Genomic DNA, 20809 nt, shown 5'->3' on the forward strand with positions numbered 1-20809 from the left:
AAATGACTGCTCAGAGCCTTTTGTTGTCTTTCAGTATTACGTGGCACTTTGCATTCACCTTTTACAGTCTTATCATGGTTTATCAATAGGATAGTACTTATATTTGCACACCAATAGCTGAAGCTTTATATTTTTAAGGCGGCTATAGAGAATTTGACTGCAAGTCTGATAAAATCATAATTTCTGATGTACTTTTGGCCTAGGTCTTGAATTTGCATGGAAACAGACTGAACAAGCTGAAGAACATCTCTAGATTTAAAGCACTTCGGAAGCTTATCATCAGCTTTAATGACTTTACTTCTTTAAATGACATTTATGACTTGGTGAGAAATTCAGGTTTTTTTCAACTTCTTTTTGTTTTTTTAAGAAGAAAAATGCTTTTACTGACATTAATATTCTTGTGTCGTGGGGTAGGCTCACAAGACAGGGTCGAGGCAGGAAGTGTACATCACAAAAGGATGGGGGCTAACCTAGGATCATGGGTGCTGTGATACTGTTATCAGCCAGCAGTTTTCTCCAATTTGAATCACAGTATTACAGCAGCATCACTTGATCACACATCTGTCATTCATAGTGGTCATTTCGGTTTAATAAGTAGTAACACTGAGTGCAGTACCTGAAAGCCCCCTGGCTTTGCCACTGGGCTACTTGATGATTTCTGTCATGTTGCTTTTCTCCTTCTTCATTCCTAATAAGTCAAGTGAAATAATTATCAAAACTATCAAAGTAAAGGTGATTAGCAAGAACCACATCTTGTCTTGGAACAAGGTGGTGAGGAAGGTATTCATTTTCAGCCTTAGATTGCTACTCAATATGTGGCTTCTTTTGTAGTCTTTAGACTGGTATAACTAAGCCCACTTAAGTCCTAACCAGGACCTCTGGGCTTCCCATCTTGCCAATGTGGGATCAGGAATCCAGTTCCCAGGTTACCTTCAGGCCATTTAGGAGGATCCTGATATGAATGCCAGATGCACTCCCCCTGACCTTTCAAAACCTTCCTGGCTGTCAGTATGCAGATATAACATGCCTTTTGTGGCTCTGGGCAGCCTGGTCTAGTGGTTGGCAGCCCTGCATATGGCAGGGGGGCTGAAATTAGATGATCATTATGGTCCTTTTCAACCCAGGCCATCCTATGATTCTATGATATGATTCTATGCCAAGAAGGCATGCCAGGTAATGGTTCCTCTGTAGTCTTGACAGGAACATGGCTGGAACATACTAGACTTCACTCAACAGAGACAATACAGAACAAGAGAAGTCCTGGACCTTGGATCTAATTAAGTCTATTTGAAGTTTTGGTGTATCTGATTACTTTCACCAAAGTTTACTTTGCAATACTTTGGCAACACAACGATCTTCTGTACTGTTTTGCAGCCCAACCTGGAGTATTTTGATGCAAGCCATAACCATGTGATCACTCTTGAGGGCATCGAAGGCTTAAGCAAACTGCAATTCTTTGACCTGAGCTGGAATCAGCTGAAAAAGTCCAAGGAAGTTATAAACATCTTATGTAAACATACTCCCAATTTACAGAGCCTGGACATCAGACACAACCCATGGTATAAGGTAGATATCAGTGCCTGAAGTTCCCAGGAAATCATTCTAACCTGGTCCACGGTTATATCATAAAAGCTTAAAATTTGGTCCTGCACCTTATGGATTCCAAGATTCTTCCAGTGTAAGAAGCTTTGTGATCATTTTGTGGCATCTTTGTTCTCCCAAAGCCTTCATTTTTTTCTGTGGTCACATCCTGAACAAGTGCTAGTAAGTAAGCTAAGGTACAGTTAGTGTCTCTGTCACTGTGTGTATCTCTCAGCAGCAGCACAGCTGTGCTGGCTGGAGCTTTGGAGAGAAAGCCAATACTCAGCCCTTTTACTGACACTTGCACATTGATATTGCCCAATCAGCTTCTGAAACAAATGTTTCTCTCTCTATTTCTTTTGAATCAGTGCATTTTAACATTATTTAAAGGGCTTAGTCAGAATCAACTCAGTTAAACCTTACACATTTGAGGCACCGAACAACACTTAGTCTTTTATTTAATGATCATGTAAATACTAAGTTTAATATTTTGTAATCCAAATTCAGGCAAACAGAATACTTTCTGAGAAGAAAACCTCTCTTAAATACTTTGAATAGCAAACCAACAGGAAACAGAACTCCATTCAGGCACCCACTGGTCCCCTTAAGCTTCACTGGTGCTTTTCACTACTTGTTAAAATATAAAAAGAAAGAAGAGTCTGTGCTTCTTTGTTGTGATTAATTAAGCTTTTATCAGATTAAACTCTAAATTTTGCTAATTTTTTTTGTCATCAACTTTGTGTCAATGCGGTAAATCCTGTGTATTACACAAACCTGCTTTGACATCTGACCGCAGTGTTTGGTTCAGAGCAAAGCAGAAAATCCTTGTTACCTTTCAGAGGATGCATCCTACCAGCCAGCTCATCAATGACTGCATATGGCTTATTTAGTGGTCAGAATACATTGCTATAACATCCACAAATACAGTTATTCATCTCGTGATAAATGTGTATTTCATGTCTTGTTTTAAACTAGTGGGCAGTCTAACATAGCCCCTATTTGCAGGATACATCTGGTTGATTTCTCGAGGCTCCAGTGACGCTTCCAAATCCCTTAAACATCACTCACATGTTCTCTGAAGCTTTCTTTGCCTTTGTCATATTTCTAGCTCATAAATGGAACTCCTAAAACATAACATAAATACTGATGCAGCTCATCTATTATTGAGTGTTGTAAGACTAGTAACATTCTGAGCAAGCCATGTGACTCCAGACCGGTTTATTTCCATCAGTGCCACGTAAAATCAGGATAATAAAAGCTGGCCCAAAGGTAACTTGTGTCATGTGCTTCTGGCAAACTACATTAGCAGGGATGATGTGGTGGCTCTGCTGAAGATCACTGCGGAGCTCTACCTCTCAGCATCCCTGAGCTGACGGTAAAACAAGCAGAAAAGAAATGGAAGTCTCTTCCTGGTACGTACTGGTATTTAAAGAAAGAAATAGACAGAAGAAAAGTAACCTATTTTTGTCTCCTCAAGCCCACCTCCATACGACTAAGTGTCATTGGCCAACTAAAGAATCTCACTAACTTAGATGGAGTCCTGATTACTGACGAAGAAGCTGCAGAAGCCTTACACTATATTGCAGGATCAAAGATAACCCAGGTACAATATTCTGTTCTGTTATAACTTAGAGTGAGTGCTACCGAAAGGGAAAGCCATGTGAATAGTTCTACAGCTGTGTCTGATGTTGTGGAAGGTGATGTTTTAAAGAACACTTGGTTTTCCATTGTACTTTTGTTGTTACTGTTGCTGTTTTTTCTGAGGATGAGTGTTTTATCTTTGCTTCTAGAAGAAGATCTTAAAGTACTTTACAGATATAGGTCTTACAAAGATCTCTGTTGCTACCAAGAATTTTGTTTTGTCATGGTGCTGGAAACAGGCACATCCAATTCCTGTTTAATTCAGGATGCAAGAAAATTGCAGTGTTTGCCAAATGGGAACAGAGAGGAAAATAGCTGGCTAATGGCACTGTATGTTTCTTTTAAATATCCCTTGCTTTAAGGTCTTTTCAGTGGGTAAGTTTGCAGAGTACTTTACAACAAGTGTGAAGCACATCCTCCCAACCCCTGAGCACAAGAGCTCTGGACTATATTCCAAAGCACTCCTGAACCTTAGGCTGAGCTTAAGTAACACAGACCACGGGCTGTCTAAGTTGGAACTCAATATCATGCTGATACAATGTTTATCTGATGAGAGCACAGTCACAGTGCTACTGTCTGCTCATAATGAAAGCTAATTAAGATCCTCCTGCAAAGAAATGGACCGATCTCTTCCCAGAAAACAGCCTGTAAGATTAACACAAAAGGTTTTAATGAGGTCTACCTTCTCTGCTCTGAAGCACGTCAGTGCTGAAAACTTTGAAAATGTGATATATAAGACCTAAAGGAGCATTCCAAACCAATAAACTCATTAGATCTATGATGGATTATGTCTTCCTTACAGGAAAAGAAAATTTGTATGCCCTTTGCTGCATGCTGGTGAACTGTATACAGTATAATTTATTACGTACTCAATAAAGTATTTTGTTCTTTTTCCTCTAGGCATCACTGTTGGAATATTCAAGGACTGATGAAGAAAAGCCCCCAGTCCTCAGTGTATTTTCCTGTGCTACAATTCTGTCTCAAATCAGCAAGAACAGGGTGGATTTACAGATGCATCCTAACTGGTATTCAGCGGTAAGGCTGGCACTGTTTAATACACTTACATCAACACTTAGATTAATCTGTGTAATTGTTTTCATTTCTTATTTTAGTTTAAATATTTTATGCTGATTAAAATATATTACAGAAGCCTTACAAGTCCTACAAGTGTTTACCTTGTTTTTGATTATAGCCACCTCCAGACATCTCACAGAAGGTTCCAGATGTCCTGAAGAGGGCTTTTCAGACACAGTTTTTATAGTGCAATTTTCTTTTTAGCATTAAGAGATTTTTAAGACCAAGGAGTGACTTCATGCAAACAGCAGGCCAAAAACAAAGCTTAATCTGGTAATTTCTGTATCCAGATCATTATGATCTCCCTGAGCTACAGCGAGTCTTATGTAAAGCCATTCAGATTAGGGTTAATTTCACCTAACATTTGTTGGCTGCAGCACAGATAACCATATTTGAATGATTAAGCCCAGGTTCCTTCCATAGGCAAAGGAGACACAAAAACAGCTGTGGGATGTGAGTCCTCTAAGTGTTTAGAGGGGCACTGCAGCCTGAAGTGAATTGCCCTCTTGCAGAGAGTCTAACAAGCTATCAGAGATGGAGATGCCTCTATTGCTGATATCGGTGTTCTGATAGGAAATTCTCTCTCAGTGTTTGTATAAAGATTTTGAGTAGCAGTGAATGTGTTACTTGAAATAGGTCTCTCCTACCTCTACCATGTTCTGAAAAAAAAGGAACTGGCTACTTGCACCAAGTAATTCTTGTTTTGTTGTAAAGGGCTAAACCCAGATGTTCTAAAGAACCAGAAGCCTTTTCCTTATTTAGCCCAAATCATCCCACTTTTTGCTTTTTGAGATCCATCCTCTCTAACCAGTATTTGTCTATTAAACAAGAGATCCTTTTACAGTGGAACTGAGCTATTTTGTTTTACCCAGCACCCAATTAGATCTGAGCTCTCAGAGTATCTTAGGCCATTCAGAAAAAAGTCTCTCCTGGATTCTCTAGTGTTGTAGCAGAACCAATACTGCAGCCTTTCCTTCACTGGAATCATTAACTTATGTCTCTTATCTGGCTGTTTATGAGTTTATAGGAATTTGGTATCTTTCAGTGTACTGCTTGTCTGACAGATTGAGCCAAAAGTCACCGCTATGTTTGAAAGCCAGTGGTAAGGCTAATGGATGGGTGTAGAGGTACCGTAATCACACTAGGCTTTTTTCCTTAGGAAACTGAGCTAACAGGCAGCCACAAGAGTCAGAGGAGAAAGATCCAAGGTCATCCTAACCTGTTGTGACCCATCAGTTGAAATCAGTTGAAATCCCACTCAGTCTGAAAGGTTAAAAGCTCCCCTGTCAGTTCAATTTGTTAATACAAGGTAGAATAGCTAGAGGAAAGCACAGATCTGTTGATAAGCATTGCATTTCATTCTGTGTGCATTAAGGAGCTCACAATTACTGAAACTGCCAGGAAAGTTACTGCATTATCACATGTCATGTATCTTTTGTGACATCGGAGAGAAAGGATTCATAGAGGGTAAAACACAGATTGTGGAAAAGAAAATAATGTAGCCCAAAATTCTCTGTTCTCATTAACAACGTAACTAATGACACTGAACGTGTCAGCTTTTATTTACAATACTGGATTTTTTGGGTCCCTGCAACGCCATCTGATTTTTTAAAATTGGGGCTCTATGGTCGTTTTGTTTCTCCACTGCACAATGATTTGCAATCATTATCATCAGAGAGGAGGGGAGTCATAGTCACACAAACAGGTTATGGATAGCCCTGATAGCCCAGTCTGCAGGAACCTTGATGCCATGCCTGAAGTCAGCACCCATTTCCTTTGAAGATAAAATAGGTATTTTCTACGTAGATTTACTTGTTTCTATCCAAGACTACTTCAAGCAAATTAATGGAGGTAATAATCAAGGATGGAAAGAAAGAGACTACTTTGTATAGGGTGAAGTACTATGAAGTTAGGATAAATGCTGTGATTCAGGACTCAGTATCTGCTAGACCATATATCCAGGTTTAAATATCAGTCCCCTGGAGTTATGCTGAAATCCTGCTTCCATTACAGACCTGGTTTAGAACAAATACCTGTAAAACAGACTAGACACTAAAATAATGTTATGGAGTCCTTGATTTTGAGGGAGAATTGATGACGAACATTTCTTTCACATCATGAGGAACTGTCACATTCTGTATCTAATAAATTGTCATAGATATTGGTAGGAAACGTTCACATTGAAACTGAGCACAGAATAAATAGGTGGAATTAAATTGATTGATCGCTTGGTTTCTTTCAGTTCTAATAAGAAGTTTTATTACAGATCACTGTCTTAAATCTGGATGACCAACATCTCTTCAAAATTTCCAACTTGGAAAAACTGGAGCACTTAAGATGGGCATCATTTAGCAACAACAATCTCACACAAGTAGAAGGACTGGAGTCTTGTCTTAACCTTGAAGAACTCACTTTAGATGACAACTGCATTTCAACACTTGATGGTACTATATTTACCATGGTAGTGGTAATGCAAGCTTTTAAGCCTACTGAGGCTTAGGACTCAATAGAAATGCTCATAGTGAAATATTATGGAGAGTGAGTTTTTATTTGCTGGGTACTGCGTGAGCTTTTCAAGTCCTGAAAAACCCAATGTCTGGTAGCTGAGTGTGTATTTAGTTGAACTGAAGTTAGGGATTGAAGCAGAGCAGTTACATTACAGCAAAACAAGTTGTAGTGTGGTGTTCTTTTTTATTTGGCATATTTATCCACATTTAATTGATATAACGGTCATGATACCGTCACAGTTGGACCAATTAACACAAAGTATGTCCCTTATAACTTGTTTTATCATCTGTATCAGCCACCTTTTTCTGTTACACCTAACTATACTAACCACATCTTGTTTGTTTTTCAAGGAATTTCAAAGCTCACCAAACTCACCAGACTCAGTGTGAATAATAACCATCTGACCAGCCTCAAACGACACATCTTTGAGAATCTGTCTCATCTTCATTACGTTTCTGTTGAGAACAACAGGATCACGTCTTTAGTTGGTTTAAAGAAAACATACTCCCTAATAGAATTATACATAAGTAATAACTGTATTTCTACGAGCCAAGAGATATATCATTTAAAGGTAAATATGAATTCACTATTTCAAAGGTTAATTTGGTTTTTAACAGGTTAGAGATACAGTATTTTGCTGCTTGGAACTAAGGAAGATGTACTTCAGAGCATAATTCGAGGTTCCACCTTTGAGTGCTGCATTCATCTAGCTTTGCAGTTGGACCTAAAGCAATAAGAGCCCCACAGCAATCTTTTTGATTAGTACACTTAGAAGGAGGTACTAAACCTTCTACTTAGATTGGGCTCAAAAACTTTCTTCAGATAAATGTCACATAAATTGCCTAGGCCTCAAGGCTTATAAACCATGGGATAATTTTGCATGTCAGTAACAACCAACCACACATGCAGCAGTTCCAATTCATTTCAGCTACCACATGGATGACAAACTTTGTTGGCTGGTTTCAGGCACTAACTAGTGAGAGCCTGAGACCTCAATTCTTACTTATGTTAAGACTCTTAAGACTTTGTGAGAAGACAAAGGCTTTTGGGGGGGATGTTAATATAGTTTCCACTTGCTTTGAGAGCTCTGTTTGTAGATTAGGCAGTGTGAAATGCTTTTAATCTAAATGAAAATATCTGGACTCTCTTAAGTGATCGGTTAGTTTTGACTCTTGCAGATGGTACCTGAAGAGACAGCTGAAAACTATCAGGGAGAGAGTAGCCTGAAAGCACTCCGTGGCTATTTAACACTAATACTAACAAGAGATTTGTTTTGCTCTTCTCAGGGTTTAACTAATCTGATAATTCTGGACATGAGTGGAAATAGGATCGTCTGGAAACAAGATAACTACAGACTGTTTGTATTATTCCATCTTCCCTTTCTCCAAGCTTTAGATGGCATCTCTGTAGTAAGTCACACTGTATGCAGATTATTACTAGAATTTGCTAGAATAATTCTTTTATAAATCAAGTTCCAGATGACTGGACTTACTAACATCACATGTGTAATCTTTTCAGGTACTCAGCAATGCTCCTTTGTTTGTTTCTGTCTATTTTTAGTCATTTTGAAATAGAAATTGGATTTTATTTATTTTTTTCTTTTTGTAGAAGTACCTACCACTATAGTGTCCTCACTCACGCACATTGCTTCAGCTCCAGGGACTTTAACTGTAACTGTGGGGCATCAGCATGATCAGCTCCAACCACAAAATCAGTGTATATTATTTAAAATTATGAACCAGCTGAGAGAAGGCAGACCAGACCAGTCTGCTGTGTAAGAAAAAATGGTCACATTTTTAAGGCAAAATGACACCTTTTAAGTTACTTCAATTGCAAATGTTTTTGAGTTTCTTAAATTACTATCATAGTTTTAGATCTGCATTAATATAGCAGACTTCACCTGAAATGTATTTAACAGGAACCTGCAGAAGGAGAATGTGCAAAAGATTTGTTTGGAGGCAAACTCACCTCTGACATGATTGCAGATAGACTGGGACAGTCAGACTTCACAGAAATGCAAGAATTAAATTGGGTGAACTCTAACATAAGGTGCGGTGATCTTCAGAATTGTGCTGTTTGTTAACATCCAATATAGCATCCAATATTGCAGTTAGAATGTGAAAATCTCAGATTAGAACTTGTATTTACCAAATGTGCCAACTGATAATTCCCTCCTGTCAGCCTAAGGCTAAGTGGAGAATGGAACACTCCATTTGAGCAATGGCAGCTCCAGCACTTCCTGAAAGCAATGAAAACAGCCTAGATGTGTGGAGCTGGTATTCCAGTAATGAGCTGTACAGGCAAAAGGAGCCCATGCTTTTGGTGTCTGAATCAAGTCAATTTCTTCCTACTAGGGAAAGAAAACTGTGGATTTATTTGAGATTAGATTGTTTATTTTATAGGAGCACGTTACCTTTCTTACCAAAAAGCCAGCATGTTAGGGATCTGTTCATGTTATGTACGTCACTTATATCTTATTTTCTGATATTACCTGTACTCTAAATCCATTATTATATTCTTTACTTAATTCAGAGCTGTAGAGCTGGTGCCAGCAGATCAGTTTAGAAGTGTCAACAGCGTGAATCTGCAGAACAACAATCTCACATCTTTCAGTGGGTTAATCTTCCTTCCTAATGTCAAGGTGAGTTCGTGACAGCCTCTTCCTCTTTTTAGAAAAAACAATAAGCTAATTTCCTTAGATTGAAATACATCTTTAATCTCATTCAATATGCTGTTTGTGGTTCCATAACAACGGTAATCAATTGGCAAAAAGCTGACACTGAACACTGTTTCAAGCATACACTATTTTTTATATTAAACTGATCCTATAAAATCAGTGAATTGCACCAGACATTTTTAAGGACTCCAGACTGACCAATTTTGTTTCTAAAACATCAAATTTCTGAGTCGGAAAAACATAATTGGCAGGTTTGCTATTGTCTTCATTCATTTGATTAACTGTGTTTCCTTTGTAAGGTATTATGTCTGAATTACAACCACATTGAATCAATACTGCCTGGACCAAAATCTGCAAACAAGTTAACAAATAGGCAGCAACTGCACCGAAAGGTGATCTCTAGTGGTTATGGACAACAGGAATATACCAAAGGAAGAAGGTACCAGAAGCTTTTAAAGCGTGACTGAGTCTCATTTTTAGTCCACTGAGAAAGAAAGAGGAGTCTTCAGCCAGCAGCTGGGAGATCCTTGCTGTTCTATTTTGGGTGTTTTATTGTGGTGTTGTGGATTTTGTTTTGTTTTTGTATTCATTTGGCACACTTATGGCACCTTTGGCATCATCTAGTTGGCTTTTCTGTCCTAAATTCTTTGGGCACAAGTTGTTAGGCCAGTCCTTCACCAAACTAACAGCACCAGTCTTTTGTCACCCATCCTTTGGGTCCAGTCACAAAGGCAACGAGGCACACCTCAACATTTATTACCTTTCTACATGGATTTTGTTTTGAGTAAGAGAATCTTCTACCTTTCTCTGGCTGCTGGTTTGATCTGGAACAGTCATAGAACCATAGAATCACAAGGAATCCAAACCCCTGCTAAAGCAGGATCCCCACAGTAGGTTGCAAAGGAAAGGTATCCGGGTGGGCTTTGAATGTCTCTAGAGAAGGAGACTCCACAACATCATTTGGCAGCCTGTGCAAATGAAGTCATGTTCATATGGAACCTCCTGTGTTCCAGGAGGTGTTCCATTGCCCCTTATCCTGCCACTGGGCACCACTAAAAGGAGCCATTTGACTCCCTACACTTTAGGCATTTATAAGCACTGATAAGATCTGTCTGAACAGTCCCAGGTCTCAGCCTTTCCTCAGAACAGAGATGTTCCAGGCCCTGTTCATCTTTGCAGCCCATCACTCTCTCCAATAGTTCCCTGTCTTTTTGAACTTGGGAGCCCAGAACTGGACAAAGTACTCCAGATGTGGCCCCACCAGGGCAGAGCAGGGAGGGAGGATCACCTCCCTCAACCTGCTTAATTTTTGTAGCCTTGTTAGATAAGCCTGTGTAAAACATGAAATATACATATTACATATTTACGTGCATTAACACAAATTTTTTTTACAAATTAACCTATGGTTTGGGTATCTTATTTTTTTGTGAGGCATGAATTTAACCACGTAATGACCGTTAGCTCCTCAGTAATGATCAATATTCAGTAGTTTTATGAAAACTGAGGTTGCTAAGCACATTGTGTCATTAGCTGGGCTGCAGAGAAGTGGTAAAACAAACATTAGAACCCCTTTTCTCCTTCTCTTATTCCAATCTGTTTGCTCATACTATCTACTTACACATTAGATCTAACAGGAAAGAAGATCCACAACAAATGACTGGAATGGAGCGTGTTCCTTCATCCTGCCCTACTGTCATCCAGCTTTGTGAGAACACACCAATGGTTACCATGAATATTTTCATGAATTAAGCTGAAGTTTACAGCTGTCTCCTTTCTCTGTTCTCAGATTTATGTGAACTAATGAGTGCTTTTTGTATTTGTTTTATTTCCATGGTCTTGATCCAGAAAACTTGTCCCAGTAAATGCAGTATTTCTACCTCTATCTCATTTCTTATCAGATTTCTGTGTTCTGGTGTAATTTTTGTGAAACCTGCTCTAGTGACACTGCAGTCATCCATACATGCTTTTCATAATTGTTTCTTCAAATGGGAAAAGCTAACATTAATTTTTCTCCAAGAAAAACCATGTTGTTTAATTTCTTGGTTTAGGGATGAAGGGTTTGAAGAAAATCTGCCTCCAATAATGCAGAGTTTGGTAGTTCTTCATCTGGGCCATAACGGAATCACTGACATGGCCTATCTACAGCTTAGCAGGCTAAAAAACCTGAAGTTTCTATTTTTGCAGGGTAAGTGAAGATAATTCTTCTTTACATTAATTTGTGAGTTTTACAGTACTGCCCTCATGTCCCGTCTTACCTGCGTGTTGAATTTGTGGTGCTCTTCTCTGGTCTCGGCCCCATGAGAATGATGTCCTAACTTTCATTCTTACCATGGCTGTGAGTTCCTTCGACTACTGAGCAAGAAAATGTCACACATTTACTCTTGGTATGTTAGGAAATTTTATCAGCCAAATTGAAGGACTTGAAGGTCTCCAGTTTCTGCAGGAGTTGGTGCTGGACCATAACCGCATTAGAAGAATTTCACAAGGCTCTCTTGCTGGACAGAGTGCTCTTCAGACTCTTCATCTAGAGAAAAACCAAATACGAGAACTGAATGGTTTAAAACCCTTGGCAAAATTACAGAAACTCTTTCTTCAGTTCAACAGAATTCGGGTACAGTATATTTTTGTTATTGCTGTTGACTACATTCAGACATAAATCCCATTTTCTTCTACGGATTTGCCTCAGTAAAATCACCTGGATTTTTCCCCAGATATATACAGAGGCTGCAACATTTCTGAGAACTCCTGACATAACAGTGTTTTAACTTCTAAACTTTTTGTTAACTTTTGGACAGGAACTATCTGAACTAGAAAAACTTCAAGTTATTCCTAGTCTCAGGGTGCTGTCACTGCATGGAAATCCAGTGAGTATGATGGTTGTCACTGATACGTAATGCAGATTTGTATTTCACCTTGAACCTCTTTACCCTCTATAATCACTGAAACTACCACCATTTCTTTTTCTGTGAAGAGATCGTTCTACTATTATTTCTGTGAAGAAAGGTCATAGAATGTTAAAGGATCTCTGAAAGTTTAGGTTTTGTTTTTAAAATTGCCCTGTCGCAATCTTTTTTGCTGTCTCGCACATCACCCCTTGAAAAAGTCCTGACAAGAAGTTTGAGGTTTCTTGTTTTCCAGACGTGCTTCTGTTCTTTGATGGAGAACTGTTGGTTTGCCTTTTTTTTTTCTCTCTGAAAGCAAATGACTACAACACAGTAAAGGAAACTCCAGCCTTTCTGATGTTGTGAATACATAGCTGTGGGACAGAAGACAGATAACACTGTCACACAGTAAAAAGGCTTAATTTCCAAAGTACATCTCAGTGGGGCCAAATGAAGAAAGTCAGTAGGATCTCAGCTTGATGTATTGAGCACTGCTGAGCTTTACAGTAGCGCCAAACATGAATGGAAACCAAAATACATTTTTCATTGTTAGCTTGAGAACAAATGTGACTTTCTTCAGTTCTTCAACTTCAGATGAAAATACAGTGCCTGTATTCGTAAATAGGCTCTTGAAGATTAGACTGAATGCTCAAGTTCTAAATGCTTAAGTATTTTTTACCATAAATCTGCACTTTGTAGACTAAAGCAACAACTTGAAACACATGGGAGAGTGAAGGTGAGGGTATATGCTGGAGAATAACACACATAGTGCAGCCATGGATTCAATTTTCAGTGGATAACCTTCAAAGGGTTGTATAGAGTCTTAAATTAACTGGTTTTGCAATAGGTGAAAAGGTAGAAACTGAATGTCACCCAGCAATGGCCAGGATAGTCATATTCTTCTGAGGAAAAAACCCAAACAAATTTCACTTGGGAAGTTGCTGTTTCAGAGTCTACTTTTTACAATCTGAGGTCTAGACTTCCCCCTAATGGAGATAGAAATGGTGGTCTCAGGTCTCTTCTATATAATGTGGCGTTAAGGAGAAGTACATCACAAGGTAGCAATATCAGTATCTGCCACCATGCTTCAGACAGCATATCACCTTTTCTTTCCAATAACCTTTTTTATTAAAACAGAAAACTATTGCTAGCACTGTCTGTGTCCAGCACAGCCTGCATCTCAATTCCTCTTCTTCTGTAAAGCTGCTTCCCAGTAACTTATTTACGGGGAGTGCAGAGCATTTGAATTCTTGTATGTTCTGAAGGCTATGATAGTTGCTGCAGTCCTGGCTAATATGATGGCAAAGATACAAACATTCCCCTGGGGCACAACTTTGTCAGTGTAGTCATTCATGGTCGCTTGAAGTTGAAAACCATTGTTCAGGGATGTATGGACGTTTACACTCAGTTTGGATTCTGTTTCCAGGAGAGTAACATTGGTATGAGGTTTCGCTCAGACACTATGTAACGTTGCTGAGGTGCTATCAGATTGTCTTATTGGACGAGGACCCCATTTCTGAGTTACATTATATCTTCTTTGTGCAGGTTTATCTCAAGAAGAACTACCGTTCATTGCTTGTCATCCAGCTGCCAGCACTACAGGTGTTGGATGGAACCGCAGTAAATGCAGAAGAGAGGGTAAAAGCTGAGTACAGCACTTAGCAAGTTTATAGTAAATGTTACCTACATTCTTAGGACAATATTCACATCATTTACTGTCCTGCAGATCTTGTCCTAAAAATGCCACTGGCTGTGAAACCAATAGAAGGCTTGACAACAGTTGGGCATCTGCTGCGACCATTGTCTGTCACACTGACCAGTGTTATTACTCATTATTTCCTTGTGCTCACCCATCTGTCAGTCTGTCTGCACTCATTGGGTGTGCCTCATCTCCTTTTACAATACAAACACACTGGAACAGAGATTTTTAGTAGGGTTCACTGTTAGGTTGCCTAAACACGATAATAACAACAGCAAGGAGTCAGAGAGGAGGCTAGCTCAGCACGTGTCTCCTACAAACAGAAGGTTCATTGTCTCTGTGGTTCTCTTTATCACTACGACTCTGCTCACTGAAAGAGTTTGTTGTCCCCACAACTGATCTGTGTTTTCTATATCACAGCATGGAATTTCTCTAGAGATTTGTTGGATGCACAGACTCTTTCCTAACAGCTCAAAAAACTGCAGTATTCATTTTAGCCATCCTTTCCACAGAAGGATCAACTGAGACGAATGAGACCTGAAGTCTGTCCCCGCTCTGTTGTGCAAAGCAGTTCTCTCCATGTATCCATTTCATACTTACATAGCACAGAAACAATTCTTTTACAGATTTGAAACACAACTATTAAGAATGCTGAGAAGCTTCAGTAAGATTGGATTTACTCTCATCACCCTGGCCGGCTTTTCCTCAAAACTCTTTGCACAGTTATGTATAGACAGAAGCGCTGCCAGTCTGCACCTACACCACAAAAGTATTCCACTGCAAATATCTTCTTCAGTTCTTAACTGCCATAATACTCTCATCACACACAACCACATCTATCCTTTATTTAGTTCTTGTCGGAAATTTCTTGGCTTTAATACATCCTTGTATCAATAGAATCTTTTAGCATGATATTGCTTTAGAGGTACGAGTGGAGTAAAAGCTATTACTTGATAGTGAGATTAGTCACATCGTCACTGTTTTGCCAACTCTCAGCCTTAGCATTGGTAGTAGGTCACTGCTGAAACCAGGAAGGTTAAAATCCCGGTACACAGTTCTGTCTGAAAACTTCACCAGTCAGAAGTGTGTTACCACAGATCTTTGAATGCTTACATTTACATCTTTGCTTGGAGTCTCGGGACCTTTGTAGCTTCTTGTCCCAGAGAAACACATTTTCCCACTTACTGCCACAGTGCTTATACACAAGAGTTCAAAGCACTTTTGGATTGAGTAATTTCATGTGTAAATGTTTTATTTCAAAACTGACCTGCACTTTTATTCCATGGATATCATTCAAATAAAAACATGGCAGAATGAGCAAAGCAAGAGAAAGCAATAGGAGCAATGTAAAGCCTATCTTTAGAGAAATCTCTGTTTTATGTTTAGGTTCAGTGAAGATGTTATATCTCATTAGCTGCAACAGAACTGAGCCATTTTCTCATTAGATCATTCAAGTGGAACAACACAAAAGATTTTTCATGTTTGTCAGTTGCATTTTAGTTGTGCTTTTTAAAGTGCTTGTTAGAAAGCAAGAATTGAAACCGTATGGTGTTGTTTAAGCTTAGAAAGTGCTTTTGATCTTAAGCTTCAAAAGAGATTTTCCCAGCAGAAACACCAGCACTTTGTTTAGTGCTATTTGAGGTAGACACCAGAACACTCTGTACATAATATTATTTTTTCTTTTCAAGCTATTGATTAAATCTCCCTTTAAAACGTTCACTGCTGAATTACAGACAATTTGCAGAAGGCAATCAATTGCTGTTGTCACTCTGGTGCACACAGTCCCATCAAAATTAACACACTGGCACAGACTGGCATACAACTTTAAATCAGTTGCTATACGAATTGCTGACCACAAAGCAAGACTTGTGAACTACTGAATATTTATAAGTGCCATATAGAACCTTCCAGAGGTAATTTGTTATCTTTTGCCCGGCAATTGGTTTAAATTTGAACATGCATTATTTTCCATCTTAGTAAAAACAACTTCAGGGCTTGATAGGTTTCTACTGTAAAGACCAAAATAATTAATCATTTAACCTCTCTTTTCTTTTTCTGATGGAGGATTTCCGAGTTGCAAACTCCACAAAGGACTCTGTATTTCCCACACTGCCAGACAGCTCTACAACACGCGCTCCGCTCAGGATATCAACAGTGGATCTGAATGAAAGCATCAACCATTTATTGGATCGTACATTTGGTCATAAAGTTGAAGAGCCTCTACTACTTAAGTCAAACAAAAGTAAGCATCAGCAAATAGGGATACTCGTTTCCCTTTCGTAAACATCTAATGTGGTTATACTCCCTTATACTACAGCTTATATGCCTCATGTAGAGCACTTTTAGCATGGATACTTTTATCTTTCCTGAGAATCTTGCAAATTTCTCCAAGTTTCTGATAACCTTCCCTGTTAGAACTGGGAGAACTTGTGTTTTTTGAAGAACTGCATCTTTGTCGGGTGTTCTTCACATTAGCATGGATCTTCAGATTCAGCCTGAATGAATGTCAGAAGAATTAGCCTTCCAGTGCTTCCAAAAGATTTGATGTTATTGCTTTTAATTCATTAACCAATTTCAGCCAGTAAATGAGTTTCAACTACGCTAGGAAATGATGTCTCACTGATCTGGTTGGGAAATTACAAGCAGAAGAACGAGTGCCGTTCTTGATGACTGATAGCACAGTGAGAATATCCATGTGCATTTTGTGTTACAGGTACGCCTACGAATCCAGCAATTACAACACACAATTTTCGAAGCAGCCATGTAGAAAGAGCTTTTCGGCAAGCCAAAGGAGCAACAACTAATCTTAGAAGCGGTTTGGTGCCTCACAGTGTTACTTCTCAAACCAGCCAACTGCATAAGAACAACAGAGAAAATGCGGGCAGGTGAAAACTCTCACCAACTATAAACACAGTATATTTTTCTTTCCTTTCTTAAGAGAGGGTTAGGGCCAAAGCCCCTCTCTTCCTCTGTCATTTGACTGACGTGAAGATAACAGTACTTTTTGCTACAAACGCTGCCAAGTATTTTTTCTCTGATTCCAGATCCACCAAAAATGAGTTTCATCTCTTTCTTCTGATAAAAACTTGCAATGCATCTATGAAAACATCCTAGGAAACAATAAAAAGTGTTGCAGTTAAAACAGTGACTATTAAATGGAGCCAGCTGTTTGATGAAAATAACTTGTATCCACCCAATCCCTGTTGAATCCTGTCACGAGCTCAGAACTTCATTTTGTTTTGTATTTCTGTTGCCCAGTTTTGTTTAGTAATTGAGAATATTATTATTATTGAGAATATAAGTATGGAAGCAGAAGTGCAAGAGTGAAGCTGTTACTGTGGTTTATTCTGTCTGATCACTGTTATGTAAACAGCAGAATCTTGCTATTACTTGCTGCCAGCTGATGAAATGAGACAGGTGAGTTACGCCAGCATTAATATGTCAAACATTTATCCACTATAGGAAAGTGGGCAGCTCTGGCACTAAGACATTTCTATCTTGATGATGAATATTTGCTTCCTGAAGAGATCCCATCGAAGTCATCTGTGTAAATGAATGAGGTGACTCTTCATGCAATCAGTGTGTGAGCTGGTTGGTTTGGTTTTTTGGTTTGTTTGGTTTGGGTTTTTTTTGGAATATTAGTCTCAAATGAGCATTTTTCTTAGGCATACTTAATATATTTTTATACTAAAAACTATGATACAAGCCCTGTTTCTTCTTGCAAGAAAAAAAACAACAAAACAAAACTCATTAGCTATTTTTTGCCATTGAGAGAGCTAGTTAAGGGCTTGTTCCCAGAGACTGGTTTCTGGATGGGCACAGACATAACAGAAGTAGATTTCAAAGGAAAATGTATTTCCAGTGAGCAATACGACCAAACCTCGAGAGGGAAACACTTTAAATAAACTTGATTTAATCAGGTAGTGCTGTGCTGACTCAGATGTTACAGATGAGAAAGCAGGCCAGAGGAAATAATATTACTCACAATGGCTGTTCTGTACAATGCAAATTTCCCCTTAGCCTCGTTTGAAGCTGGCCCCTCCATATAACCATATTCTACATTAAATGTGTACTATCTGGGATCCTTCTGCGGGCTCTTCTCTTTGCACTTCTCAGATAGGGTACATGAAATGCTGTAGCTGTGTTTCCATCTCTTCACATGTCACAGAACGCAGCAAAGGCACCCAGACATAATAAATGTTTGCCTCTGATGCAGCAACACTGCTCATGTCATCTCAGATTAGGTGAAATGCTGCTTTAGAACAGGTCAGGCCTTTTCCCACCTTTTTCACCTTTCCCCTCATGGCATCACTTCACGCAGAGTTAAAGCTGTTCAGGTATCATAACAGGACTCTTTACCTTGCTGTGGTTAGATTTCCTTGAAATACTGATCTTCCCTGTATTTCTTAACTTTATAAAGCATAGCTAGAGGGTATCTGTAGCTACTCTTAGCATTTCACATAGCAAAGTTGCTGATGTTTGCTGAACTTCTATTTTAATTTTATTTTTTCAATATTGGTAAATCTTGCATACAACCCTAAGCTGAAAATTGAACGGGAACTCAGCCGAGTTCTGGTTGAGTGTAAGAAAACTGTTCTCATGGAAGCACAGCTAAAATGGCCATAGAGGTCAATAATAACCAAGAAAACGTGAGAAGTTAGAGGAAATTCTTCATTATTATTACACAGACTCGAGTGGTGCCGCAGGAGTGGCATTTTGTATTTCCATTTTAAGGCTGTGACTGTGAATGTATAATGAATGACACGGAATGGCAATTAAGTAATGAAGTCATTGAGTTCATTGAAGCAAACAATTAAACACATGTAGGATATATGGATCCTGTGGGACTCGGAGATCCCTTTGTCTTGCCCTGTTAGAACTCAGCCCCGTATAAATCAGGATTCCATTTTCTAGATCCAGGTGCCAAGAATTCGGAGCTCAGCAGCATTCCTTCAAGTTTGCATTGGAATAATGGGATGCGATCTGTTCTCTCCATCTTTACTATGCAGTAGTGTTGTCTTCTAAGAGCCTCATGACCCTGATTCTTGCTCAGATTTACACTACTGGAAAACCAGCATGGATTACATTATAACGAATCTTCTCAAAAAGGTGGGAAACTAAAAAACAACCCCAATAGTACGTATCAGATCAAGGATTGTGCTGGCAAATTTACTGTGCATCATTTTGTCTCACTTCAGAAATCAAACGTCAGTGATTTGAAGGAGCAGTAACTGCTATTTGTGCTTCCAGGTACACGGCAGGCATCAGAGTGAAGGCTGTTAACAGACTGTGGACTCTCAGGTTGTGGTTGGATCCACTGTCTGGCTGCTGCTTTGTCTCGTGTGTGATTTGCAGCACAGCCACAAGGTGTCTTTGTTGTACCGTGATTTTCTAGACCAGGGCTGCTAACAGCCTCCAGTTCTCAGCGCAACGGAGACTCTCACTTCGTTTGGATTATGGCAGATTTGCACCTGAATAAGCCAAAGCTGTTGGTCCTATCCTTGCATTTTACGAGGAGATAATAAATTACCTGTAGTGTTGCAGAGCTCAGCGGGGGCCTGCAAGGGCCGCACAGCCACTGAGTCAGATACTTTTTGTTCTCTGCTAGATTTGGAGCTCTCACTTCTTGGGAAATAGATCTGAGAGCAACTGGTTTATTTTTGGTGCAGTTTGCACCACCTTGCATCTAAAAGTCACTGCCTGAGAGGACGGAACAGCAGTGCCGTCAGGGAAAAGCATTTCATACCCAGAAGAGTTCATCCCATAAGGTGAGCCAGTGGGAGAGAGGAGCACATGTGCAGCTAATGGGGATGGAGGAACAACACGGAACAGAAGGTGGCCTCCCATGAGTGAGCTGATGGTAAAAGTACTACGCTAAGGGAAATGAAGCATAGGTGCTCATGCAGATGTGGTGGTACTCATAGCCCTGTGTTACTGATCTCTCTACAAGATCCATCTCAGCCTCACGTAGGTAACAAATCTTAAGGCAAGTCCTAACATTTGCATTAAGTGAGAGAAGGGGGGAGGAAAAAGGTGAGGAAGAGCCCGTCTTGCTCTCTTCAGAGACCACTCAGTGCAGCTTTTTGCTCTTGTGTGCTCCATGTAAATCCAAACCATGCAGAAAACCCCCTTTGTCAGCCTGAACAGAAGCATCCTTTGGCACTGCCACCTGCGTCCAAGATGGAGAGCGTTGTTCTGGCAGCCTGTTAGAGGTGAGCAGCTCTCCTTTCTGTAGGCTGTGAAAGCACAACGTGGTGAACATAAAGTTAGAAACAGAGCTGTATTCCCTCCAGCTTTACTTTGATTTCAGTGTCTGAACTTATCCATGTGCAGAATATTCTTTTAAATTTCACTGTCTTTCAGGGACTTAAAATTTCACTTTTGTCTTCTGCCAGGGCATTTTTAGGTGCAGCATTTTATAATGGAAGCATAATTCTGGTTTGGGGGCCAACTGCTCTCCATTTAAAAACACTTTACAGATCTCCTGTTTAGCAAATGTATATATATATCCTTTTTGAGTAACAGCACATTTGGAGAAGCCAAAGCAACATAACCGTAGAGGGCACTCATGCTACAAAACCTTTAGAAGAGATGTCTCTGCATGGGACAAATCCGGGCTGGAGCAGTGAGAAATGTTTTAACGCTTATACTTTGTCTCCCCATACTGTAACATTTGACAGCATTTTGTTTGCTTTTGATCCATACTCCTTTGCATGCAAAGACCTCTAGTTACGGCATAGGGTGGCA

General features: G+C 39.4%; 1 protein-coding gene and 1 long non-coding RNA gene across 2 annotated transcripts in view; one reads left to right on the top strand and one right to left on the bottom strand.

Moving 5' to 3' along the window:
* The window catches only part of LRRC9 (leucine rich repeat containing 9), a 36126-nt gene extending 18981 nt beyond the window's left edge, over positions 1-17145 (top strand). The window contains exons 16-31 of the mRNA XM_072337355.1: positions 204-323; positions 1375-1566; positions 3059-3184; positions 4123-4257; positions 6563-6740; positions 7155-7375; positions 8091-8213; positions 8723-8853; positions 9337-9445; positions 9781-9920; positions 11530-11666; positions 11875-12092; positions 12277-12345; positions 13909-14001; positions 16127-16304; positions 16776-17145. Coding sequence (XP_072193456.1) covers positions 204-323; positions 1375-1566; positions 3059-3184; positions 4123-4257; positions 6563-6740; positions 7155-7375; positions 8091-8213; positions 8723-8853; positions 9337-9445; positions 9781-9920; positions 11530-11666; positions 11875-12092; positions 12277-12345; positions 13909-14001; positions 16127-16304; positions 16776-16951 — 2346 coding nt within the window. The 3' untranslated portion in view covers positions 16952-17145. The remainder of the gene's footprint in view (positions 1-203; positions 324-1374; positions 1567-3058; positions 3185-4122; positions 4258-6562; positions 6741-7154; positions 7376-8090; positions 8214-8722; positions 8854-9336; positions 9446-9780; positions 9921-11529; positions 11667-11874; positions 12093-12276; positions 12346-13908; positions 14002-16126; positions 16305-16775) is intronic.
* LOC140252523 (uncharacterized) overlaps positions 1-20809 on the bottom strand; it is a 53666-nt gene that overhangs the window by 15141 nt on the left and 17716 nt on the right. Inside the window, exons 3-4 of the long non-coding RNA XR_011903665.1 lie at positions 11737-12005; positions 7180-7259 (exon numbers count right to left, since the gene is read on the bottom strand). This is a non-coding gene — a long non-coding RNA (uncharacterized lncRNA). The remainder of the gene's footprint in view (positions 1-7179; positions 7260-11736; positions 12006-20809) is intronic.

The sequence above is a fragment of the Excalfactoria chinensis genome, chromosome 5 (assembly GCF_039878825.1).
Source record: "Excalfactoria chinensis isolate bCotChi1 chromosome 5, bCotChi1.hap2, whole genome shotgun sequence".
Taxonomy (NCBI): domain Eukaryota; kingdom Metazoa; phylum Chordata; class Aves; order Galliformes; family Phasianidae; genus Excalfactoria; species Excalfactoria chinensis.